Below are 27421 nucleotides of genomic sequence, written 5' to 3'. Positions count from 1 at the left end.
GAGAAGGAAGGAGACCCAAGGCCACGGGAGTCCCACAGAGGAGTGAACTTGGCCTGCACTGACGTCCCCGGAGACACAGCGCTGGTGGTTCCAAGTGTGGCCTGAGAGTCAGGCCGCCTCGGTCACCTTGGGACACGACCTCTCTGAACCCGTCCCCACTCTGTGAAAAGAGGGTAACGAGAGCCCTTACCTTGGGGGCTGCTGTGATGACCGGGGACTCGGCTCGCGGTGCCGGGGGCCGCACGGGCCAGGCACAGTGAGCGCCGGGGAAGAGGCCCCCGCGGCCGGGTGGGCTGCCCCTGCCTTGGCCTTGGTGACCTGAGCAAACGGCTTTCTCCTTTCGCCTAAACGACTGTTCGGTCCCTATGGTAGCCTGACGCGTCCTGCGGAATCCAGAGATTATCTTCCTACATTCCTGAATCCCGGGAGATGCTCTAGGTCACACCGTGGTCTGCAAACTCATCGGTCCACAGAGCCAACAGCAACAGCACCACGATGGACATTTCTTTGGAGAGCCACATGGTTTAAACTTCTTCTAATGCCACTCCTTCCAAACAGACTCGCCCAGGCCGTGGTATCTTGTGGAAGAGCCACCCTCAAAGGGCCAACGAGCCGCCTGTGGCTCTGGAGCCGCGGTTTGCCGACCACGGCCCTATGAGAACACAGTTTGTCCCGATAAGTCCGGGCAGCCCTGGGCACCCGCTGTGCGGATTTCTCCCCTCTTCGGCATCTCCTGGTGCTTCCCTGCTTTAGAGGCTCGGGCTGGCCCCACAGTGAAGACGCCAGCTGAACTCTGTTCAGCCTGGCACTTCCCATTCGTGTTTAACTCTCTTTCCTGGGATCTGTCTCTCCTAGTCTGCAGATTGGTGTTCCACAGAGTCCACGTGGCCGTGGTAACACAGCGGAAAGCTGAGAAGATTGAGGAATCGGCTGGGTGACAGGCTGGAAACGTACGCTCCTTCCACACACGAATGCCACCCAAGCATTACCCGTGCTTTGGGAAGAAAGTGTGAGACACACTGACTGTGAGGTTGCCTGTCTGTTGTAAGTGTTCGTTTCCCAGAGAACAAAGTGCTTTCTGACGCTCAAAGTGCTTGCTCGCTCTCTTGCTCTCTCTCCTCTCTCTTTTTTAATTGATTTCAGAGAGGAAGGGAGAGGGAGAGGAAGATAGAAACATCAATGATGAGAGAATCATTGATTGGTTGCCTTCTGCACACCCCACACTGGAGATTGAGCCTGCAACCCAGGCCCTTGACCGGAATCAAACCTGGGGCCAGTCAGTCCACAGGCCAACGCTCCATCCACTGAGCCAAACCGATTAGGGCTCAACTGCTTGCTCTTGAAGATTCATCTAGACCATGCAAACTTAAGTAGCATTACATCTTTCTAAGACACTTTTGAAGAAAAAAAAAATTATCTGAGGCATGCGACAGGCCTCTTCTTTGAAAAATGACAAGAAACGTGGCTCTGCTCTCCTGGTTGCCAGAGTCCTCTGGGGAAGGAGAAGCAGGCTGGGAGATGCCTGCCTTCTGAGTCACCCGGTCAGACGCCTCTGCCTTCCTTCCCGGGGCCGGCCAAAGGCTTGCACAAGGACTCCCTGTCCCTGCGGCCCAGCTTCTCGCCCTGATCATCCAGAGCTGTGCTGCCTGAACTGCAGGTCAGATCTGAGCAGTGGATATCATCATCATCACCATCATCATCATCATCGTCATCATCTCATCATCACCATCGGTGGATGCTGACTGCTGGGCCCTCAGAATTGTCAGCGGGGACTTCTGGACCAGACCAGCCCAGCCCCTCTGGCAGCCTCACAACCTAAATCAGACTGCTGCCGGAACCGGTGTTGCTCAGTGGCTAGAGCATCGGCCTGCAGACTCAAGGGTCCCAGGTTTGATTCCGGTCAAGGGCATGTGCCTTGGTTGCGGACACGTCCCCAATAGGGGGTGTGCAAGAGGCAGCTGATCAATGATTCTCTCTCATCGATGTTTCTAACTCCCTATCCCTCTCTCTTCCTCTCTGTAAAAAAATCAATAAGATATATTTTTAACAAAAATTAATAATAATAATAAATCAGACTGTGTGTCTAGCAGCGTTAGGCCTCCGATATGGGGCTTGCCAGTGTGATGGCTTCAGGCACCCGGAATGCACATCCCCGGGCCCGGGCGGCGGAGTGTTTTTCCAAACCAGTAGGTAAAACAAACTCCCTGACCTCAGCTTACGTCCTGGCGCCGAGGCCGCGTGGCCGAGGAGGGGTGTCTGCCCGCTATCAGGTGACAGGCGCGTTCAGACCGGCTCCTGCGCGCAGGACGGTGGCACCTGATCCCGTCTCCGTCTCCGTGGCTGCGGTCCTGGCTGCAGCCTGAGCCTCTGCGTCCAGAGGGCACGGGGCCTGGTGGATGCCATGAAATGCCACTGAGTCCGCCTGGAAGGGAGCCGCGGCTTCCTCGGGCATGAGGCAATGTGCTGTGAGCCGGCCGGGGCCGCACAGCACGTCCCCAGCGTCCTGTCTGGGAGGGAGACGTGCCTGCAGCCCGTCCGAGGCCAGTGCCCCGCACGGATCTTAGACATGGCCCAGCCAGCCGAGGCGGGAGCACACCCACCCCGGGCACCGGAGGCTTCGGGCCTGAGCGCTGGGCTGGGGGCCCTGGGGCCACAGGTCGATGGTCACTGCGGCCGGGGGTCCATACCGCCGCCTCCCAGCGAAAACAGCATCCTGAGCTCAAAGACTCAGGAGCAGGTTAGATGAGGGGCACGGTCCCAGGGACGCTGTAGAGAGAAAACAGTGGGGTGGGGGAGGTTCATGGGAGAATGGGGTCACATGTGTAATACCTTAATCAATACAGAGATTAAAAAACAATAGCAGAGGTGAGAGTGCACAGATGAAAACACATTATAGAAGGTCACAGTCGCTCAAAGTTAATACCATGAAGTCTCGTCTGCAGAGGAGTGGTGGCCGCCAGGGAACTAGCGAGGGGGGAAGGGGAAATAGAGAAAAGGGGCGTAGGGCCCAGCCGGCGTGGCGAGTGGCTGAGCATCGACCTATGAACCAGGAGGTCACGGTTCAATTCCCGGCCAGGGCACAGGCCCGGATTGCAGGCTCCATCCCCAGTGTGAGGTGTGCAAGGGGCAGCCAGTCAATAATTTTCTCTCGTTATTGAGGTTTCTCTCTCTCTTTCTCTCTCTCTCTCTCTCTCTCTCTCTCTCTCTCGCTCTCGCTCTCGCTCTCGCTCTCGCTCTCCCTTTCTCTCTGAAATCAATAAAAATATTTTTTTAAAGAAGAGAGGGATGCCAAAACCGGTTTGGCTCAGTGGATAGAGTATTGTCCTTCGGACTCAAGGGTCCCAGGTTCGATTCCGGCCAAGGGCGTGTACCCTGGTTGCGGGCACATCCCTAGAAGGAGGTATGCAGGAGGCACCTAATGGAGGTTTCTCTCTCAGTGATGTTTCTAACTCTCTATCCCACTCCCTTCTTCTCTGTGAAAAATCAATAAAATACATATAATTTTTTTTAAAAGACTATAGCACCTCTGGTTTCACAGCACTTCCTCTTCCAGAGAACGCCCCCTCCTCAGAGGCCCTCCTCCGGGAGCTGGGAACGCCATGGCGGAACTCAGGTCTTCCTCGGTGAGCTGTGTCCCGGGCGGACTCTCATGGGCACGGCGCCCTGTTCGGCCTGTGGCCTGGGACACGGCGGGCCCTCGGCCATTATTTGCCAACTTCCACTGGATTCGGAAGAAAATGCCAAGGACCCTATTTCTGAAGGCCCGCCATTCTGGGGACGAGGGCGAGCATGCACCTGCCACCCGGCCCGGGGCACGGGAGGGCCTGCGGGGGCAGACGTGGGCTCACGCAGTGGCAGCCGGCAGGACAGGCACCGGCCGTCGGAAACATCGCCGGTAGCTGGGCTCCTTCTCGCCGGGCTGACCTTGCTCCGTGTGCCTCAGTTTGCCGAAGGTTTCTCAATCTGGGTTTCCTTTCCACATTCCTGGCGTCCTGTCAGGAGGGCGTTATAAAACAGCCGTCTGGAGACAGCCAGCAGGACAACTGAGTCATCACCAAGACAGAACCCAGGACTCTGAAGTGCAAATAATCCTTTTTTTTTTTCTTCTTGAAGTATCTGAACCAAAAATACACAGTAGATGCAATCTAGAGCGACAGATGGCGGAGAGACTGGGACTTTAAGATGCAATCATTTTATTTATTTTTATTTTTATTTTTTCAGCATTGAATGAGTAACATAGACACCTTCTGCCTGACCTAGGGGCCCTCTCCGTTCGGCCGTTCGAAAGCTGCCTCTGGCCCACGGGGTCGGCTGACTATGCAATAGCTCTCGTGCCAGAGCAGCAGTGTGACTGATCCATGGGGAACGGCATCTCCATAAATAACCTCCCCGCCCCACACCATGCCTTGGTGAACATGCTCAGATTGCTGGTTTGAAGCCCCTCCCCAGCGTCACCGCTGCCGCTGTCCAGTGAAGTCTGGGGGCAGCCAGCGGTGGTCTGAGCCCTCGGACGCGGACACACCGCCATTGCGCTGCCTATGGGTGAGTCGCAGCCGGTAGGTGTTGGCGCAGTAAAACTTAAACCCCTCGGGGGAATCCCTGCCCCTCCTCAGGGCTCTTCCTATGGGGGGCCCATCCCCGCCGCTGGCCCCGTCAGCCTGTGTGTATGTCAGAGGCTCCAGAGGAGTCCCGTCTCCCTCAGAGGCCGGGCTCCGGAAGAGCTGCTCCTGATCGTCCCATCCACCAGACGTACAGAGTGACCATCGCGTTTCCTGTGTGGTTCCTTTCCTTCAGCAATTCTGAGTTCTCCGAACAGGACTGTCCCATCAACATCGAGGATTAAATTCCATCGTCTTCCTGGTTGGGGTGGAGGGGGGGTTGAGGGGGGGGGGGTTGTTTTGTTTTGTTTGGGTTCCTGCCTGTTTGTTGTCACTGAGAGCTGGCAATGCCCATTTTACCCAGGGTCAGCCTGTCACTTTGCTACCACCTTCTGGCGAGATGATGAACATCAGGGGGTGTGGGGTTTTTATCAGAACAAGTTCCACAATCCTGTGTGCCGCCTCCTCCGTCTACTGTGGGGAAACAGACGCTGTTCACAGGCCAGCACCGCCCAGGGGAGCCAGGGAGCAGCCCCCTCCCAGACCCGCAGGAAAAATTCTCCCACGTCTAACACCCACGCTCAGCAGCGGCGACAAAAGAACACAATGAGCCAAAACGGTGTGGCTCAGTGGATGGAGCGTTGGCCTGCAGACTAATGAGTCCCACGTTCGACTCAGGTCAAGGGCATGTATCTTGGTTGCGGGCACATCCCCAGTGGGGGGTGTGCAGGAGGCAGCTGATCAATGTTTCTAACTCTCTACCCCTCTTATATAAATATTATTATTATTGATTTTTTACAGAAAGGAAGGGAGAGGGAGAGGGATAGAGAGTAAGAAACATCGATGAGAGAGAAACATCGAACCCAGGACCCTTCAGTCCTTAGGCCGATGCTCTAACCGCTGAGCCAAACCAGCTAGGGCTAATTTTCTATTTTATATTTTTATGTATACATTTTATATTAAAAATTCCTGATGCATTTTAACTTTTACATATTGGAAAAATATAATATGGAGTCGTTTTATTCACAATTCACTCGTTCTACAAAAGACCTCACTTTTCACCCAATAAACAGTATTGAGTCTAGAGAGTCAGGTGTGGGGGCAGCTATAGCTGTTGCATTAGTCAGCTTGGGCTGTTACAACGAAAGCCCACAGCCTGGGTGTTTAACAGCAGGCATTTTTGTTGTCGCTGCTGTTGATAATCCTCACCTGAAGATGTTTTCCCATTGCTTTTTAAAGAGAGTGGAAGGGAGGGGGAGAGACAGACAGAGAGAAACATCGATGTGAGAGACACATCAGTTGGTTGCCTCCCACAAGCGCAGACCAGGGCCAGTCTCAGCAAATGAGGTACGTGCCCTTGATCAGAGGTGAACTGGGGACCCTTCAGTCCCGGGCCTGACGCTCTATCCACTGAGCCAAACTGGCTGGGGCGACAATAGACATTTATTTCTGCTTGAACTCAGGATCAAACTCTTAGTTTAAAAGTTGGTTCCTACTTTTTAAAGATGTTACTTGAACAATTTTATTTATTATTTGCCTAATAACTTCATCATTTTAATACCTTCATGCATCATGTTCTCCAGGGGCAAATGAGAGTTAAGGGCAAAAAACAAAAGTTATAATTTGGGAAGGCAAAATTGATATAGATTGTAATAACATTTACCATAATTTAACAACAATTGCCAATACTTTAGATACTGGATAGAATGCATTCAATTTTATTTTCTATCAAAAGATGGGGCTGGATCTGAAATTCATTTCTTTTATCAAAAGAAAATTCTATCTAATAAAGAGGAGATATGCAAATTGACCATCATGCCATCCCAAAAATGGCTAGTGCCCATAGCCACAAGATTGCGGCACCCAGTCCCCTCAACCCTGCAGGAGACCCCCAGTCCTTTCAGCCCCGCTTGGGGGAGGAGGGGTGCAAGTGTGTGGTGCAGCTGGATACACCCTCAGGTGGGTCCAGCTGTTCCTTGCACCTGCCACCAGAGTCCCACAATCCTTTCAGCCCAGCCAGATGCGGGGGTGGGGGGGCTGTGCGGAAAGAGGCAGGGGGGGGGCAGCAGGCACATGGTGCAGCCAGACCCACCCTCAGTCCCCCAGCTGCCCAGGGCTGGCTCAGGCAAGCCTCAGATGTTAGCTGCCCAGCCACCTAGGGCTGGCCCGAGGCTCAGGTAACCAGGGCCGGCCGAGGCTTGCACTGCCGGCAGTGGCAGCAGCAGAGGTGTGATGGGAGCACCACCTTCCTCCGATCGCCAGGTCGCCTCTTGCCCCTGTGGGCTCCCAGATTGTGAAGAGGGTGCAGGCTAGCTGAGGGACCCCCTTCAGTGCATGAATTTTCATGCACCGGGCCTCTAGTTTAACTATAAGAATACAAGATAAATTGTTAGAATTGACTGCTTATGAAGGATTAAACGTGAGTTTTGAAGCTATAACCTCACTTGCTTAGTTCTGAATAAAACTTAAATGACTATCCGGAGTGTGCCGAGGTTGCTCTGAAGTGTCTCCTCCCACTCCCACAATGCCTCTGTGAGCTGGTTTCTCTACTGTGTATGTGGTTAAAACAAAACATTTTCCCTTGAGTGTAACATTGTTGGTAATTCAATCTACATCAGGTGCTTTATCAAGCAAGACGCAAGTTCATTTATCACATCAGAAAACTTATTTTTTGCATAAATATTGGTATATATTTTTACACATATTTGGTACAAAACTTAAACTTTGATATAATGGGTGTTTGCTCAAAACTATGTTTAGGCCCTAGCCAGTTTGGCTCAGTGGATAGACTATCAGCCTGCGGATGGAGGGATCCCGGGTTCGATTCCAGTCAAGGGCATGTCCTTCAGTTGCAGGCTCCTCCTGGCCAGGACACTGGTTGGAGCTCATGCAGGAGGCAGCCAATCACTGTCACATCCATATTTCTCTCTGTCTCTCCCTCTCTCTTCCACACTCTATAAAAATCAATGGGAAAATATCCTTGGGTGAGGATAAAAAGAACACACAAGACTATATTTAGGCATTTATTACAGGGAAATAAATGCCTAAATATAGTCATTTATTTGAGCTATTTCACTCTTTTTAGGTTTGTTTACACTTGCAGTGAACAATGCAGAGTTTTTATTTTATTTTCCCCCACGTTTGTCCTGATTGTAGTTATTAAAATATTGTTTTTGTCTATTGATTCTAATAATAAAAAATGGAGATGTGTATTTTGTGTTTATTTGTTTATTACATAATTTTTCTAATAATTTTTTTGTCTACATGCCTTGGATCCTTTGAGCAGCACTGCTGCTCGCTAGGTAGCCACGAGGTGGTGCCCAAGGACCTCTCCTGGACTTTGCATGCCCTTCGCAATGGCACCTCCCATTGAGAACAAGGCACTTCCTACCCTACAAACTTTTCCGGAGAAATCCTGGAGAACTGTCAGACCGATCCTATGTGCCAAGACCACAGAGTGTGGGACATTTGTAAAGGGGGAGGGAAGGTCTCTCTCTCTTTATTTTAATATATTTTATTGATTTCTTTTTACAGAGGAAGAGAGAGGGATAGAGAGTTAGAAACATCAATGAGAGAGAAACATCGACCAGCTGCCTCCTGCACACCTCCCACTGGGGATGTGCCTGCAACCAAGGTACCTGCCCTTGACCGGAATCGAACCTGGGACCCTTCAGTCCGCAGGCCGAGGCTCTATCCACTGAGCCACTCCAGCCAGGGCAAGGTGTCTTTAAGAGAGAGGCCAGGCAATCACCACCTTGGCTCGCGGTGACCGAGCAGCAGGAAGCCGCCTGGCCTGTGTGCTGCCGGGGCACTGGGATCGGAGCTTCACCTCTGCCGTGTTCCTGCAGGAGGCGGCGTCACCTGGGACGGAGCGTGAGGACACGGAGAAGCCAGAACGTGGGACACAGTACGGATACGTGGCGTGGATGCTTTTAAAAGCCAACGCTACCCTAACCGGTGTGGCTCAGTGGATAGAGTGTCAGCCTGTGGACTGAAGGGTCCCAGGTTCGATTCCAGTCAAGGGCATGTACCTTGCTTATGGGCACATCAACAGTAGGGGGTATGCAGGAGGCAGCTGGTCGATGTTTCTCTCTCATCGATGTTTCTAACTATCTATCCCTCTCCTTTCCCCTGCTCCCCTTTGGTGCCCAGCCTTCCTGTTAGATGGACAGGCGTGCTCCAGGAGGAGGGAGCACCTGGAAACAGAGGCATGCTAACACCTCCCCCGCCTTCTGGAGGAGCCCAGGGAGCATGTGTGGGACTTACTCCTCAGTGTGTTAGACCTGAGGTCGGCAAACCGAGGCTCGCGAGCCACATGCGGCTCTTTGGCCCCTTGAGTGTGGCTCTTCCACAAAATCCCACGTGCGGGTATACACATACAGTGCGACTGGAACTTCGTGGCCCCTGCGCAGAAGTCAGTTTCCAGCCTGGGCGAGTCTGTTCTGAAGAAATGGCATTAGAACACGGTTTGCCGACCACTGCGTTAGATCCGTGGGGTCACACGATGGGAGTGGCCCTTCTCACCCTGACCCTCGTGACCGCTTGAAGAACGCTTGCATTCCATTCCAGTGAACTTGGGCTTGATCCTCCCGCCCCACATATTATGCTTAGAAAATGTTCAGATTTACAGAAAAATTGAAGGAATAGTAAAGGAACACCCTCTGTCCTTCGCCTGTCATTTCACACACGGAGGCCCGGGGCAAGGCCGTCCAGGGAGGCGTGGGGTTCCGGGTTCTCAGCCGAAGGCCCTCACGTCCTCTCCTGACGAGTGCCCTTAGAAATCAGTGGTGTCATCAGTGATGCGACTGTGCAGCCCTCTCCACTGATCACCAGCTCGTCCCGGGCCGCAGGGGGGAGATCTGGGGGAGCCCGGGAGGCAGTGACCCCGCTCGCCCGGCCGCGACCCTGTGCTGCGATGCCGGTGCCGACGGCCGCCCTGCCGCTGCACGGGGACGCGGTGCCATGGCTCCAAGCCACGCCGAACAAGAGGCACTGGGTCAGGCCTGGCCTGGCCCGCGGTGCCAGTGAGAACAGGGCGAGGGTTGCTCCAGCAGAGTAACCCCGAGTTGGTGACTGAGAGGGAACGGGGCCAGGGTCCAAGGTCTGGGACAGGGAAGGTAAACACGGCCTCAGGCTTTGAAGTCGCCAGATGTGGATTCCAATCCTGCTTCTGCCGCTTGTGCTGCTACAAGGCAGACAACTACGCTCTGGGAGACCATTTGCGCCTGTAAAGTGGGACAGGAAGAGTACCCTCTCGGGGATCTGACAGCACAGTGCTGCGCCTTTCCTGAGATAAAACATGTCCAAAGCAGAGTCTATCCCAGGTTATTGTAAATACTTACAGGAAAGAGTCCTGCGTCCTAGCATTTTTCCCTTGTAGATTGCTGGAGTCGAAAATGTTGTAAAATCCAGGCATTTTTAAATTTTTTAAATATATTTTATTGATTTTCCACAGAGAGAAAGGGAGAGGGATAGAGAACTAGAAACATCGATGAAAGAGAAACATCGATCAGCTGCCTCCTGCACACCTCCCACTGGGGATGTGCCCGCAACCAAGGTACATGCCCTTGACCGGAATTGAACCCGGGACCTCTCAGTCCGCAGGCTATCCAATGAGCCAAACCGGTCAGGGCCATTTAAAATGTTTAAAGTTATCACCCCATCAGCGTGTCGGAGGCAGTTCTAAAGGCTTGCTGCCAACGCAGTTTGGAATAAATACGTCTTAGGGACAGCGAGCTGCTACTTAAACCGCAGGAGCCAGTGTTGCAGGCTTCCCTGTTTTGGAAACGTCCTGCTGTTTCTAAGGGCTCTCTCTGAAAAAGCCGCTGACCAAAGAGCTACTCCGGGGCCTGGGGACGGAGACACGGCTCCGAATACAGGTGAAAGACTTCTGACACCGGAGCGCCGGGCACCAGGAGAGCCTCTTGGTCCTGGAGGCTGCCATTCACACATTCCTCAAAGCTCCTGTCCCGCCCTGGGCCTTCACTGCCCCTGCATCCCATTGTATCACACATGGTGAGTGGCAGTGTTTTCTCCCTTTCACATCCCGAGGACAGCCGTGGACGGGGAAACAAAGCTCACTTCAACAAACAGGCGAGGCTCATGACTGCCTCTGGCGCCAAGCACGCAGGCTGTGCCAACCAGCTGGGCAAGGCCAAGGTCCAGGCTTGAGAAACTCGGCTGCAGGAGGGAGAAGTGGTTTGAGAACCAAAATGACCAAATTCTTGATGTTATAATAAAACACACACACACCCACACCCACACATACACACACACACACACACACACACACACACATACACACACACACTAGAGGCCTGGTGCACAAAATTCATGCACAGGGAGGGGAGGGGGTGATTCCTCAGCCCAGCCTGCACCCTCTCCTATCTGGGACCTCTCAAGGGATGTCCAGCAGGATCAGGCTTAAACAGGCAGTCGGACATCCCTCTCACAATCCAGGAATGCTGACTGCCCCTAACCACTTCTGCCTGCCAGCCTGATCACCCCCTAACCAGACCCCTGCCAGCCTGATTGATGCCTAATGCTCCCCTGCCAGCCTATTTGCCCCTAACTTCCCTCCCCTGAAGGCCTGGTCACCCCTAAATGCCCTCCCTTAAAGACCTGGTCACCCCTGTCTTCCCCTGCTGGCCATCTTGTGTCCACATGGGGGCAGCCATCTTGTGTGTTCGAGTGATGTCACTTTGCATATTACTTTTATTAGATAGGATATACATATTTTTTTAATTATTAAAAGTACTCACAGTACAGATGGTACTTACAAAGTCACCAGAAACCCAAAATGGGAAGTAAATGACGCGTAGCTGACAGTTGATTTAAGTTTGTGCTGGAAACACCAGACCTGCCGTCACTCCGATGTTTCACTGCTTCACCCCAATACCACCCCACTTCTCTTTATCTCATAACAAGCTGCCGAGTCTCCACTCCTCACTCAGACTCTGCCTCCCACCTCGTCAGCATCACCAGCGACCTACAGACCACACCTCAGAGATGGCAGGTTGTAAAAGGCAAGGGGACAGAGGACCTGTGTCAGACATAAGACCAGACAGAGCCACCGAGGGGGCTGGAAGCTGGTGCTAGATATTGGGAAACCGGCAGACCTGATTGGGTTTCTGGGAGAAGGGATGTGGGAGTTCCCTGCCATTCTTGCAACTAGTTACCCATAATCATAAGGCTAATTAGACCCGACTTACCAAGGACCTTCTGAATGGAGTCGGGCTGTAAGGGCCCGAGGCAGCCACGCAGCTTCAAGGCCAAGCCCCTTACACCATTTCAGCACATCGGGCCTCTAGTTTGGAAATAAAGCCAGAGCGGGAACTGTCAGAAGTCTCGGGTTCACGAGGAAGCAGCCGAAGTGGAACCTCTTTCCAAGACGTGAGCTACGACACAGGCTACTCGTTCTAGTTCTGACGTGGACCTGAGGGAAAGTACTTGTGTGGAATGTCTTTCTCACCAAGGTCGGTTGTAGTGTCCAACTGCTGGCAGTTAGAGAATGAAGTGGCCTAAATCATTTCTAACCTGAAGTTATACGACAGAAAGATAAACTATTTAAAACTCTCAAAGCCTGAGGGTGAAACTGGACGAGAAAGGAGTGTTCCACTTAGGTTGGAACAGGTCACTGGACCTAGGACTGAAACGGCTGTAACAGCACAGCCAGGGAAGGTCTGAGCTCTGATGGACTTCTATAAAAGGGGGGGAGATCTCGGTAATAGTATCGTTTACTCAGATGGACATTCAGTCTGAGATGAACTTTACACAGTAAATAAATGCATATTTTCTAAATGCTTCATGCTTTTCAAACCCTTCTCGCCGATTACACCTTTGAGCCATACTACAGAATTGTCAAGGACTGTGTTTTTTTTTAATATATATTTTTATTGATTTCAGAGACAAAGGGAGAGGTAGAAACATCAGAGATGTGAGAATCCTTGATCTGCTGCCTCCTGCACACCCCCCACTGGGGATCGAGCCTGCAACCCAGGCATGTGCCCTTGACCAGAACCAAACCTGGACCCTTTAGTCTACAGGCTGATGCTCTATCCACTGAGCCCAACTGGCTGGGGCATCGACTGTAGTTTTGAATCCATGTGTTTTACAGCCGATCAAATGGAGCAAAATTATTCATATGTAGTGTTCCACGGATCTTTCTATCCCTGTATAAGTTTCCCTCAACAGAAATTTATGAGATCTCAATAACTAAGCAAAAGCACTAATCAAGATGGGAAAAGTAGGCACTTGATAAATGAAAATGTAAATTGAAGTTACACGAAGAAGTCCATCAAACAGGTAAGGGTAGCAAGGAACACTCAGACTGCAGGACAGCCACAGGGCAGAGAGGAGGAGGCTGTGCCCCTTAGTTGTTTGCATTTCCCTGGGATCAGGTAGCGGTTCAGCCCAGAGGCCTGGAAGGCTGAGCGTGCCCTGGCGAATTCACATTCCAAAGGCACTCATGCACAAAGGCACTCCATTCAAAAAACCCACTTGGCAGGTACAGCCATGCATGTTCAGGCGTGTGAAACTGGGAGGACACAGGGCACGATTCTTATTTTTTATTTCAACATTTAAAATATTCACAGATGTAGTCATGTATTCATTGGCATCTCTATGGAAGATGTACCAAACAACGCATACAGGTATTCCACAGTTACAAAGTACATGTCTGTGACTATGTGAAGATTTTACTTCTAGAATTTATCTGCAAAACCACCACTAAAAACCAAACAAAACACCCCCCCACACACACACACTCACAAAAAAAAAAACCTCTTGAGTGTTTCACTGGATTTCCATAAAAAGTGAATAGCAGACTATCACCAGAAACCCCTCAATTTTCGCCAGCACTTTACTATTTCAGATTTTCAGTCTTCTTTCAACATGCCCATGTCATCAGGAACTCTTCTCTATTTTTCTTTTCCCCTCAATAGCCACAGCCAAGATGTATGTGCTTTTTATTTTCATCATCTTTTTTCCAAAACACTATGCAGAACAGGGTGATCATCACGGGATCTTGACTGGCTAATGAGGTAAGAGCAGTCTTCCAAGAAGTCCTTAAGCATTTATGAAGCAAAACAAGAGAATAATCAAATTATATGCTGTTTTTTTCAGTTTTTGGTAGTTGTTCTTTTAATAAAATGCCAAGAGCATTGGAAACTGGGCACATGCTACTTGTATGTGAAAGAGAGTAAAACCCGTGAGGAAAGGCTGCTGCTGAGCACATGCCAGGGCCGTAGTGGTGAAGTCCATGTTGGTTGGCATCACACGGTAAGAAATGGTGGCCACAATGCCATTCCTCCTGAGCGATCTTACCAAAAAGGTAAAGTGTAAACAGGAACAAAAGTCCCCTTTCTCTCAGGAGGAGTTAACTTGGCTCTTATTTTAACCAGCCCTCATCCTTCCCTACGCACACACCAAACAAAAAAGATTAATAATTTCTATACACTGCACATCCAGTAGCACTATTTAAATGAATTTAGCAGTCAACTTACCAAATTCTGCCAGAGAAGCACTTCTGACATGAAGGTTTAACAACGCACCTAAACAGCTGGACAAGGCCTGGGCAGTGACAGATCTCGGCACCAACTCTCTGTTAGCAGGTGGTTTCAAAGTGCACATACCCTTAAATTCAAATTCCTATCAACCTGGGCAAGTCAGCAATTATCCCCTCCATCTACACCAAAATCAAAAAGTTCTGTGTTCTAACAACCCTTTCTGGATATATAAGGAATAGTTTTCAAGTCTACCCAATCAAGTTCACAGGACATGTTTCCAAAAAGGGGGAAGTTATCAATCAAGCATGAATTGTCTAAAATGCGCTATTGGAACACTTTGGTACCTAGTATTTGAAGAAGGCTAAAATACCAGAAAGAGAGTTTATTTCCTCAATTACATACTGATTAGGGTTACTGCTAAAAACACTTTTTTTAAAAAAATCTAAAAATGTAAAAAAAAAAACAGAATAGCTGCCAGAGAAATTGATAGTTATATGTGGTTTGGAAGATGGCTTTGAAATCAAGTCCTTGACAATTCTATAAAATGTTCTAGACATAGTTAGCAATCACACTTGGTATTAATAGTGCAACTCTCTACATGGCAATAACCCATTTTTATTTTACGTTAGCTATCAAAAATAACTTGTCCACAAGCATTTTTTACATCTTTAAACCTCTCTTTTGACTATTCTATCTAGAATCGTGTCCTATCTACATGACCAAAATAGCATTAGTTTGCGAGAATTCTCCATCATCACGGCCTTCTGTAACTCAGGCACAGCTCCCTGCCATCCTTTCCCAAGGCACACCAGGGCCTGCTTATTGCTGCCGAGGCCCTGAAACCTGTTTCAATCTATGTCTCTGTCACCGGTTCAGTAAAAATTCTACGGAGTACCTGCTAGATTAGCTGCAGAAGAACAAAGCCTATGTCTGAAGCAAAGGCCAAAAAGCACGAGTGTATACTCTTTCCCTAAAAACCAACCACACTGCCTACATAACGGCAAAGCTCAGCTACATCCCTGGCTCTTATAATCCATACTTGATGTTATAAAATAAAATGTTAGGCCAGTGAATTTTCACAATTTTTATTAAGTCCTAGTCTAATTTAACAATATCTGATTCTACAGACATCATCCTATGGTGAACATGTTCAATAAATGAAAGCAAATCAGACTTTAAGTCATTATTTTCTGTAGAACTAAGCAATAAGATAACTACTACACAGAACAATACATGACATACACTTACTTGCTCAGTTTTCATACAAGTCATGTTGTTTATCAAACTATATCTCCTAATATTTAATACAGTAGAATTAGTGACTGTAGTTCTCATATAATATTTTAGTTACAAGTACCTTATTGAGATAACTAACATTTCGACAGTTTCACTGACTTTCCAGATTAGCAGAATATATTCAAGAAAAAGCAAAAAGTGAAATGAAAGCTGAACATGACAAATTGTTGAAGGAAAATGAAGATAACAAGGGAAGTGAAGTATCAGTGGGGTTGAAAATCCAAGCCTAGACATTTGTTTAGAAGAGATCTACTAGGCTTTCACAGATCAAGTTTATAAATTCAATACAATATAAATCCTTTTAATGTAAAAGCCGAGTTCAAATTCAAAGGTCTATAAATTTTGGCCTTAAATACCGTAGTACCAATTCTTCGGACCAAAGAAGGCCACACAGTTAAGATTGTATTACTTGATTTTATTTTACACTAGGTGGTGGACACAAAGCAACCCCTTAATAAAGTTGACAATTAGCTTCACTCAGAACATTTTTAATAATGCACACATTAAAAAAAAAGTATTCTTACAAATTGTTCTGCAATCCAAATATACAACAGCCTGGAAAACAACATTTAAAAAACAAAGCCAATGTAAGAAGAGGTTAAAACAACTAGAACAGTACAGGTTTATATGGCTCAGATTTCACAGCTTTCTCACTGCATCGTCAATGTCAGAAATCTGTTCCTTCAGCTGGCTCCACTGCTCAGGATTTAAGGAAATACCTAAAACAAAGTTTCAAAAATCAAAAGTTGAAAATGTATTTAAGCTTTCTTGAGGATTTTTAAACTTCCAAATAAAATACTATTTTATCAACATTGCCATTTTGAATGGCACGATATAATGAGAACAATGTTAATTATAGATTCATCCTGATTGCCTGAGATGATCAATGCTATATCTAGTTTTACTTCCTACACTGCATCCTGCCAGACACATACTAAACTCAATGAGAACTAATCATGACTTGAAGTTTAACTCACAAAGCTTGCAAACTAGCCATATTTCAGTGGCCAGGTCCAAGTTTGGTGTGTGACACCCATTTCTACATTCAGTTGGCTCCAACATTTGCTCAAAATTTCCATAGGAGCTCAAGTGAATGACTTGTACGGAGTTCCTCACTTTGGAGAGTCCCTGGGATGTGACTTCTTGGAAGGTATATTCTAGACTGGATTCAAATCCCAGCCGCATTATCACTAACAATATGACTTAAAGCAACTACAAGTGCCTCTGAGCCTAAGTTTTCTTGCCATTAAAATGGTACGTATATTACACCTCCAGAGTTGTTTTTGTGACTAAATTGGCTGATTTGAATTACAAGCTTGGCATATCACTAGACACATGTAAAACTTAAAATGTTAGCTTATACATGTCTGAAGTATTAAGCAGAAAGGACGTTGTACTTTAAACTTCCAATAGTCTTAATACCTGACCCATGCAAATGGAGAATTAACCAGCACTGAAGACTGATGAATTTCTCAGAAACCTGCTGGGAGGCCCTAAGCGGAGAGGAAGGAGAATGCATTAGGACACACCTAGGAAGGGCTTTCTAGCTCATCTTACTGGTTAGTAATCACAGCAAGAAGAAAAGAACTCGCCCTAACCGGTTTGGCTCACTGGATAGAACGACAGCCAGCGGACTCAAGGGTCCCCGGTTCAATTCCAGTCAAGGCATACACCTTGGTTGCGGGCACAAACCCAGTAGGGAGTGTGCAGGAGGCAGCTGATTCATGTTTCTTTCTCATTGATGTTTCTAACTCTCTATCCCTCTCCCTTCCTTTGTAAAAAAAAAAAAAAAAAAAAAAAATCAACAAAATATATTTTAAAAAATAAAAAAGAACTCTGACATTGGCCACAATGGAACAGGTGGACTGACCAATCCCAAAAGTGGGCTGAACAAGAAAATGTAAAAGGACATGAAAACAGACATTAAGTTTACTAAACCTAAAAACTACAGGAAGGAAGGAGTCAGACCTTACGAGATGACATGCAGGCAGAAGAAAACGGGCATTTTTCATTAACTTGGCACCCAAATGTTCTCTAGCTACTTGGTGACTTAATAAAATACGCTGTGCCCTGGCTGGTGTGGCTCATGTGATAGGAAACGAATCAATGTGCCTCTCTCACATCAATGTCTCTCTCCCCCCTCCCTTCTCTCTAAAGATCAATGGAAAAAATAAGTAACGTATGCTTCTATGGTGCTGGATGAAGCACAAAAGGAAGACAAAGCCCACTTAAAGGACACCGCTCTGAAGAACACCCCAAGCAAACACTGAACACCAGGATTCCCGGTCCGCATTTTACAGCTTCCCAGACAGTGCCACTCCACTTCAGAATTAACGCAGAAATCATTTTAAGTGACATGCAGTAAATCAGCAGCCTTATAACTCCTGCGCCACCGAAGTGCTTTCTCACGTCACAGTATTTGCACAACCTCCTCTACTCTGAAAATGACTCCTCTCCCATACAATTCACAGGACTGGCTCCTCCTTTATCTAGTGTGAAGTGGGACTTCCTTAGGAGAGTCCCAGAGCACTTCCCCTCTCATAGAAATCTGCCCTTTTATCTCTTTAATTATGTTTACCTGCACCATTTGTTTAATAGTATTTTTCATTTATTTCAGAGAGGAAGGGAGAGGGAGAGACAAACATCAATGAGAGAGAAGCAATGATTGGCTGCTTCTTGCACACCCCATTGAGGATCGAGCCTACAACCCAGGCACACGCCCTGACCGGGAATCAAACAGAGACCTCTTGGTTCACAGGTCAAGGCTCAACCACTGAGCCTCGCTGGCTGGGCGCTGCCATGACTTTATCCTCCTTAAAGTTAAGTGCTGCCCTGGCCAGGCAGCTCGGTTGGAGAATCGCCCCCATACATAAAAAATAAATAAATAAATAAATAAAAAGGTTGCGGGTTCGATCCTCATTCAGGGTATGTTCAGGAAGCAACTCAACTGATCAAGTTTCTCTCACATCAATGTTCTCCCTCCCTCCCTCCTTTCTCTCTCTTCCTCTCTCCCTCTCTCTCTAGAATTCACAGAAACATATCCTCAAGTGAGGATTAAAAACTAGTGTCATACCAAAAAGACTACAGGAGATAGTGAATCAACCAAATGAGGATCTTCCTAGTGCACTGCAACATTATTTCAATTTCAAACTAGGTCACTTAGTTTTTATTTAGTCTCAATATTAGGACCAAATTCAGGAAATTAAATCTCACCTTTTCTTCCTGGTTTCATTTCACCTTCTGGATCCATCCAATATTCTCTAATATCAATTAGGACTTTCCCTTTAAAGTCCCGGACGCTGACGTACCTCATTTTCCCAATCTGCAAAAGAAACAGAACATAAAAAAGCATTCATTTATAGTCACAACTTACTGCATACTCACTATTCTTTTAGTCACAAAAATAACTGCTACTATCAATATCAAAACTGCAATCCAAAGGAAATGCCACTATTAAAATCTTTGTAAATGATGGAACTGAACAAGTACAACTCACATTTCTAATCATTTTACATTAAAGAATCATTAGCAAAATAGTGCAACCACTATGGAAAACAGCATGGAGGTTCCTCAAAAATAGAACATCTGCTCCAGCAGCCCCACTTCTGGATATGTATCTACCAGAAATAAAAGCAGGGTCTTGAAGAGGTATTACCTGTACACCCATATTCACAGCAACATTACTCACAACATTTGGGAGGGCACCCCAAATGCCCATCTTCTCATAAATGAATGAACAAAATGTGACATATACAAGCAATGGAACATTACTCAGCTTGAAAGGCATTCACATGCTACAACATGGATGAGCCTGAGGCTATTATGCAAAGAGAAATAACAAATCACCAAAAGATATCGATTGTAGGATTCCACCATAAGATGCCCTAGAACAGTCAGATTCCTCTCTGAAATCAATAAAAACATATATATGTATTTTTAAATGTAAGTATCTTAGGAGGCTATGGCACTGAACTAAACATTTTGGTTTTACAATAAGCCTAAGAGCTAGTTAAATAGATTAAATTAAAATCTACTAAAATAATTTTGATTATTAGACACGTCAAAAGTTCAATGTGGGCTTGAGCAAATGGAAGAGACTTTAGATGATAGGATGACCTTGAAAACGATCAGCGAGAGGAAAGTGACAAAGACATAGAAGGGAGAAAGCAGAAAGATACAATCCTGATTCCCAAGGGCAGGCTGGCCACATTGGCCTAGATTGCAGGACTTGAAAACACAGGAAGAAAATTCTGAAGCCAAAAGAAACAATCAGAAAAATACTACTACTATACTGCTACTGCTGCTTGTCTTTTGCAAGACTCATCTTCCTGAGATATCAGAAACCTGCAAAGAATTAAAACTTTGAACCCTCACTAGTAAAAGTGAACCTCTTTCTAAAACAGACAGGCAATGATCATAAGTAATTGAAGAGTCAGAAAACCGCTGCGGATTTGCAGTTTAGCCAGCGGCAGCGCTTCCAAGGCAGGGGTACCTGGAACGGGTGCTGAAGGGGGTTCCTTTAAGCCAGGTGTGAAGGGGGACGGTGGGGGGGTGCCTCAATACATAAGGAAATGTCTGTTTATAGACTAACCAGTACATTGGACAGGTACTGTACATAAGAAAGGTTTAAAAAGGGATTCATTTGGGGTCTGGAACAAATTAATTCAACTTACATTCTTTCTAAAGGGGAAAAATGATTTGGTTTTTGAACAAATTGGGTCTGGAACAGCCTTCCGAAATGAATTACGTTAGAGAACCGAGGTTCCACTGTACTTTCTAATGTGCAATCCCCAATCCCTTCCTTTGGATTTCTACAGCTTTTAAATTCACATTGTTTTACATACAGCAAAGCTACAGACTTTAGGGTTAGCAATAACCTAACACCACAGAGGGAGCGTTTGAGGTACTGCTGCCAGGCGTGCTGGCCATTTGGCTCACATTAAAGTTGTTAAAAAAAAAAAAAAAAAATCAGCATCATATAAATTACTTTCACTTCTACTAACTTGTTCTTGTATTGCAATGACTAGCCTCAGCCAGAGCACTAACAGAAGACTGTGCCTGTTAGAGGAAGGCGCTGGGATCGCTCCTCAGGCCCAGCAGCCAGGAAGTGCTCTGGGCCTGCGCCCAGCTCACCTGGAACATGTTGTCATCCCGGCTGCTGCTGCTCTGCTTGGAGGAGGCCAGGGCTCTGGACGTCTCCCCGGTCTTCTGCTTCTTCACGGGCTTTTCTGAGACAACTTGCTTTTTCCTCTTTAACTTGGAAGAAAAACATGAATATGGTTAAAACATGCACCCTTAAAACACTTCTCGGGTTTACGGACAGAAAGGGGGGAGGGGATATATACAAGTCCAGTGAGCAACCAGAACCTCGCAGGATGATCTGACCATAACCCCTAACTGGGCAGGCCGGTAACTTTTAGTAAGTTTCTCTCTGCATTAAGTCCGGTCATGGTCTCTGGGCACCTCGGTTCACGCACCTTTGACATGCCCAGTTCTCAGACCCGGAAGCTTCACCGTAACAGAACATTTAGTTTCCCGTGTTAACTACCCTGTGGTCCAATCCCAGCCTCGCTTCCCATGTACCTTCCTTGTCTCCCTCATCATTCCAAATGCACAAGAGCAACTGCAGAACTGTCCTTCTCCAGAGCACTAGGTCCCCAACAATGTCATCAGTTTGGCTTACTTAACTCATAAAAATTCCCTACAAAGTTAAACCTTTCTTACATGAAAGGTTCAAAAGATTCCAATTTTTTTAAAGACTTAAAGGATCAAAAGTCTACATTTACTCATTAAGTAAAAAACATAAACATAGCCAAGACCCACCAGACAATGAAACTCTGAAAACTAAACTAACACTGGTATATAATAGTATTTGCAAACAGTTCTGAGGAGCCCAAAAAATACGTTTAGGCATTGCAGTGGTATTAAGCAGAAAAGTTATTTTGTGGATCAGAATTCCACGCAAGGTTTCTGTGCAGGAACCACCACCAAAGATGAGGGGCCTGCTGCTTCTGAATAAACCTCTGGAAACCAGAGTCTACTACAGCTACAAAGGGGACGTGCTAACTAGGAAGAACACAACCAACTCATTCCGTTTCTAGGATATGATTATCTATTTATGCTCTGCTATTCCAAGAGACACTTACACGGGCTTAGGGAATCTGAGTAGGCAAAGCAAAGAAACCTATTTTGTTCTGTGCACAAGTCAACTCAAAAACATCCTCAAAATAAATAACTACAGATAGACAGCAATGTATTAGACTAGCATCTAAAAGCAAAACAATGTTTTAAAAGCAGCATCATTGCAAAAGCTTTTTATATAACTTCAGTCTCAAAATGAGCTAACAGCCCAGGAAAGCCAGTAGAGTTCCCAGCCCAAACAGTAGAGGGCAGTCACGTTCCTTAGTGGAAAGCCTAAGCTAGTCTGGGGTGGGCAAAAGGAGGCTTCCAGTTGGAATACAAATGAATGCAACTAACAAATAATAGCGCAATAAACAGTTCATCATTCACAGTTGGAAACCTACTTTTGTCCACCCCTGTATATTAGCTTACTAATTTAGATGAAGCTAGATATAATATAATGGGTACAAACAAAAAGAAATGGATGCATTTAACATGTCTTTAGGATTAATAGTACTATTTGGAACAAACAGCAAAAATTAACTCTGCTCAATAAGCAAAAGCAATTATTCTTTCCATCAGGGTCTGTATATAGTCCCTGTGGACTGGTACATGCCTGACACACAAAGGCTCAATAAAAACATGTTGAATGAAGATATTTAAATGCTATGCTGGTATAATAAGAGTTCCCACTATGGTATACACTGAGTGGCCAGATTATTATAATCTTTGTATGCATAATAATCTGGCCACTCAGTGTGTGTGTGTGCGTGTTCATGCATGGGTGGGGTCTGGCCAGCCTGGCCAGGGGGAGGGGACATGGGTGGTTGGCCAGCCTGCCTGCCTGCTGGTCAAACTCCTGGTGGAGGGGACAATTTGTGTATTAGCCTTTTATTATATAGGATATACAGAGTGGCCAGATGATTATGTGTTCAGAGATCATGCTCTGTATTTCCCTATGAAGATCCATCTCCCCCAAAGCCCCCCTTAAGCTCTCTTAACTAGCACTGCCACCCAGGCTCGCAGACAGCCTGCGGGAAGGCAGCCTGAGGAAGGGCCAGGCGCTCAGCGGAGGAGAAGGCACCGCGGCCAGTGCAGCTGACTCTGATGCAGGAAAAGCCTCCTCTGCCTAAACAGGCCATCTCGGGGCAGCTTTGCTGGTGCCAAAAGGAGGGAACCAGAGTCAGTAACATTCCCACTTAAAGTGGACCAAGCCTACCCTCTAAGTAATACTGTGGCCGTATAAACACCAATGACTGAGACAGGGTCAAAACCGACACATCCATTCAAGGAGTTCAGATAATCTGGATCAATTACTTCACACAAAAGCTACAGAGTAAACCCATTTCTAAATAATGGCAAACATGACTTTGGGTTAATTCTAATGCTATCCCTCGGGTCTACGGCAGTGTTCTGCAGGGTTAGGGTTCCTCCACAGAAGTCAGGATGAGGCTGGCTGGAGTCTGGGTTAGGGGAGAGGGTTCTGCATGGAGCAGCACCCTAGGCATCTGAGTGAAGTGAAGATCCAGGGCCTTCTTTCTACACTTCCAGAAACGTCCATCCTGGCTCTCCTTTTAAGATTCCGACACACCTTGCTGTCCCTCAGAGCGGGACCTGGGCAGTACTGCTGACTGAGTACTACAGAAATGGCCTGGGGCAGCAATAGTCACCTTTTTGTCAACTTCACTGTCGGAATCGCTGCCAGAAGAGCTTGAAGAAACCAGTTCCTTTGACTTCGGCATTCTGAAAGAAAAGAGTACCGTTTAAGTAACTTACAAATGGCTCTATCACATTCATTTTAATCGCCCCCAGCAAACATGTAACAAGTTCCATGGTTCATGCTACCATTTTGTGGTACTGGAGTTGTTATTCTGAGCACAATGCTGGAAGTCATCTTCTAATCTATGCTCTTCCAAGCTGAAAATAACATGCAAAGTGTCATACACATCTCACACTCTTATATCCCTTTCTCAAAGCCAAGTGTATTTTTATACTTCATTTTAGCAGGGTGAGATGTTTATGAGTAAGGTCCATTGAAGAAGCAGCTGACAGTAACCAGGTAAAGCCAGGGTGAATAAGACCTCTCAGTAAGGCTTTCCCCCTCTCACTGATGAGACCTGACATAAAATTATTCACCACAGGGAATACTTGCACTCTACAGATGGTGATGTACAATTAATTTGCCATTACAATACTACTAAAGGCCTGGTGCATGAAATCTGTGCACTTGTGGTTCGCTCAGCCTGGCCTGCAGCCTGGGAGCCTTTAGGGCACATGTGTCAAACACAAGGCCCGCGGGACAAATCCAGCCCGCCAGGCCTTGCAATGTGGCCCACACCGCGCTGTCATCACTGCACTCCACTGTCAGTTTATGACATTGTCAGTTTATGACTGTTCAGTAAACCATTCGGCCCGAGATTTAGGCTGGATTTTAGATTTTGGCCCCTTCTGATTGAGTTCGACACCCCTACTTAGGGGATGTCCAACTGCTCTGAAGGCAGGAGAGGCTCCCACCACCATGGCTGGCCAGCACAGCTTCTAGCTAAGCGGCACTCCCCGTGGGAGCTCCTGCATTGAGCGTCTGCCCCCTGGTGGTCAGTGCACGTCATAGCGACCGGTCTTTCCAGTCATTGGGTACTAAATAATGATTTTTCATATTTTGTATATATTCTTTTCTTTAGCTTTTTGACCATGCCATCAAATAACAAGGACTAATTCACAGTTCACAAAGTGATACATAATTCGCAATTTAATACATTTTAACACTGATTTTTTACTCTGGAATGTACTAAAATTTGAAGAATCTGCTTGTGGTATAGGCAAACCCTGTCCTCAAATTCCCACAGAGACCCTCGCTTCCTAGGTCCCCCGATAGGAAAGAGGCACAAAGCCCAGTGCCTTCCTTCCCAGCACATGTTTCCTGGGGGCCTGAGCCGCAAGGCAGAGCCCTGTGCACCTGCATTTACAGATTTGTTTAAAACCTAGATCCCAAATGTCAAGAAATTCCAAGACACGCAGAACTATTTTCAAGGCACTTATGCCAGGTGGTAAAAAGTTATCTTCAGCTGAAACCGGTTTGGCTCAGTGGATAGAGCATCAGCCTGCAGACTGAAGGGTCCTGGGTTCGATTCCGGTCAAAGGCATGGACCTTGGTTGCGGGCACATCCCCAGTAGGGGGTGTGCAGGAGGCAGCTGATCGATGTTTCTCTCATCGATGTTTCTACCTCTCTCCCCCTCTCCCTGTCTGTAAAACATCAATAAAATAAAAAAAGTTATCTTCAGTTCTCTCCATCTCCCCTCTGGAGAGACTGAGTCATATTGTTCCATGCCCTAATGGGCCCAGTATTCACCGCACACAGTCTCCGTGTCAAAAGAACAAAAGGACTCCACTTCCTCCTTTAAAAAGTCACAGATAACGTCGCTGTGGACTGAGCTTCGTTAGCAGTGGCCCTGACTGTGCTCCACAGCAGGAGGTCAGGGGAGGGCCCCGCCCCCCATCCTGGACATTCAGCTCCAGCCGCAGGGCCACCCTCACCCCATTCCCGCTCCTGCTCCAGGTCACAGCCATCCATCCCGCTCAGCCACACTCAAACCCCAACCCCACGGGCCTGTGTTTCCCGGGAAACGCCGCCATCTGGTCTCACGGGAACGCACCCTCCCTCTGAGCCCCGGGAAGCCCGTGGACGAGCGGCCCAGGCGATGGTGCGAGCCGGCCCCCGGAACCGATGGCCAACACACTGACGTTCCTTTCCCTCCCGGGCCTTCATTGTCCAGAAAAAACGCAGGCTCGTACACCAGGCAAAGGCCACGAGCATCGCTAGCCGTTCTACAAAACCCGAAGAAAAACAGACAGAAACCACGCGAAATCGCTGGTGCAGGCCGGCGGGGAGGGCTGGGGGCCGACCACCCGGGACTGACCTCAGGCGGCCCCGGGGGTCACCCCCAGGCCCGGGAGGCGGTGGCGAGGGGGTCCGGGGCGGCGGGGAGAGGGGGGTCCGGGGCTGGGAGGGAGGGATCAGGGGCTGGGGGGGGCGGGGGAGGGGCTGCGGGGAGAGGGGAGGGAGGGGAGTGGGGAGGGGGAGGGGGAAGGGGTCCGGGCTGCGGGGAGAGGGAGGGATCGGGGCGGCGGGCGGGAAGAGGAGGGACTTGCACCAGCGCCATTTTCTCCACCCGGAGCTCTCGCCGCCCCCGGAGGCCGCCGGCCGCCCCTACCCCCACCCGCCCCGGGCCCGCCCCGCCCTCCTCCCCGGCCCCGGAGCGCCCCCCACCGGGAGGCAGGGGCAGAGGCAGGGGCAGGGGCAGGGGCAGGGGCAGGGACGGGGGCGGGGGCGGACCGGGGCCCGCGGAGGAGCGGCCCGCACGCGCCCGCCGGCCCCGCCGCCGCCGCATTGTCCGGGCGCCGGCCCCCGCCCGCGGCCCCGCGTGCCCGGCCGCCTCCGAGCCCGGCCGCCCGCCGCCCCGGGGCCGCCCGCCCGCCCGGGGCCGCTCCCGGGCCGCTCCCTAAGCTCGGGCGCCGAGGGGCTGCAGCGGGGCCCGGGCCGGGAGGGGCCGGGCCGGAGGAGGGGGCCGCGGAGGCCGCGGCGGGGCGGGGGCAGGTCCGGGCCGCCATTTCCCGCACGGCCTCCCGGCGGGGAGCGGGGGCGGCGGGCGGCGGGCGGCCCGGCGGAGGGTGAGGAGCCGGGGAACCAGGGGGCCCGGGGCCGGGGGCGCGGGGCGGGGGCCGGACTCACGCTGCGCCGCTGCCGCCCGGGTACCAGCCTCCGCTCGCCGCTCCGCGCCGCTGACAGAGAACCGGACGTGACGCACCGGAGCCTGGCCCCGCCCCGAGCACGTGACGGGGCGTGGCCTCGCCGGGAGGCCCGCACCCTGACCCTTTCCAGGGCCTTAAAGGAGCCGCGCCCAGTTCTGTCTAACAGACCGAGAAAACCTGAAAGGGGAGCACCGGGGTGAGAGAGACACCGTGGATGGGGAAAGGAGGCTTGGAGCTCAGCATGGCCGCTCTGACAGGCCGGGAGGCGCCAGTCCCAGGGGCGGAGAGAGTTGGCACAGAGAAAGAGGGGTCAAGTGCCTTCAACGAAGTCCAAAGAGCTTGGACTTGATTCCATGGGGAAGAGAAGGCAGCGAGCCCTAGCCGGTTTGGCTCGGTGGGTAGAGCATCATCAGCCTTCAAACCGAAGGATCCCGGGTTCGATTCTAGCCAAGGGCACCTGCCCGGACTGTGGGCTCGATCCCCAGTGTGGGGCGTGCAGGAGGCAGCTGATCCATGATTCTCTCTCATCACTGATGTTTCTACCTCTCTCTCTCCTCCCTTCCTCTCTGAAACCAATAAAAATATATTTTTTAAAGGAGAAGAAGAAGGATGCGTTGTGAAAAGCTCTTGAGCCCTGGCAGTGGAATGTTTCTGGGATGTCTGGGCTGATACACAGATGGAGTGGAGGGAAGAAGAAGGAAGAGCTGGGACCTGGGAAAGCCGTGGCTGAGGATGCTCTGAGAGCCGGGGTGAGAGGTGATCAGTTCCTAGGATATCAGAGTGACTGTCTTCGGCCCGGCTCCAGCCAAGCTCTCTGAGCACATGCCCCGTCCCACACAGGGAGCATGAGGAGTCAGAAGAAAAGATCTGCTCTGAACGTAACCCCCTGGGTGCCAGCACCTCCCCTCTGAGACCCCCTCGCCTGCACTGAACACAGAGGGGAGAGGCCAGCCTGCCTTCTTCGCCCCTGATGATGGCACCGCTGTGGAATGGTGTCCGCCAGAAACAAACTCCGGGGCCTGGCTGTGCAGCAAGAGAGCAGGCCCTGCCCAGGAGAGAGAGGAGGCCATTGTAGGAAACAGGCCTCTGTGGCAGAGTCAACTTTTTCTTTAATATATTTGATTGTTTTTTTTACAGAGAGGAAGGGAGAG

General features: G+C 49.1%; 2 protein-coding genes across 2 annotated transcripts in view; one reads left to right on the top strand and one right to left on the bottom strand.

The window, feature by feature from the left end:
* The window catches only part of ZFR (zinc finger RNA binding protein), a 169083-nt gene that overhangs the window by 33663 nt on the left and 107999 nt on the right, over window positions 1-27421 (top strand). The window lies entirely within an intron of this gene.
* SUB1 (SUB1 regulator of transcription) lies at window positions 15174-26365 on the bottom strand. Its single transcript, XM_084881028.1, has 5 exons — window positions 26251-26365; window positions 23191-23263; window positions 20534-20656; window positions 18614-18722; window positions 15174-16119 (listed from the first exon to the last, which is right to left on the bottom strand). The coding sequence occupies exons 2-5, from the start codon at window positions 23260-23262 to the stop codon at window positions 16040-16042; spliced, it is 384 nt and encodes a 127-aa protein (XP_084737154.1). The 5' UTR covers window position 23263; window positions 26251-26365; the 3' UTR covers window positions 15174-16039.

This window comes from Pipistrellus hanaki (assembly GCF_964339955.1).
Source record: "Pipistrellus hanaki genome assembly, chromosome: 4".
NCBI classification, from domain to species: domain Eukaryota; kingdom Metazoa; phylum Chordata; class Mammalia; order Chiroptera; family Vespertilionidae; genus Pipistrellus; species Pipistrellus hanaki.
Note: the sequence above shows the minus strand (reverse complement) of the source record. Positions and strands in the feature narration are given on the sequence as shown.

Excerpts from the sequence above, each read along its gene's own strand:
- SUB1 (XM_084881028.1), bottom strand. The coding sequence starts at position 23,262 with ATGCCGAAGTCAAAGGAACTGGTTTCTTCAAGCTCTTCTGGCAGCGAT. Across the intron at positions 20,657-23,190 it reads ACAGTGAAGTTGACAAAAAG|TTAAAGAGGAAAAAGCAAGT; the intron begins GTGACTATTGCT and ends TTTTCTTCCAAG. Across the intron at positions 18,723-20,533 it reads GGGATGACAACATGTTCCAG|ATTGGGAAAATGAGGTACGT; the intron begins GTGAGCTGGGCG and ends TTTCTTTTGCAG.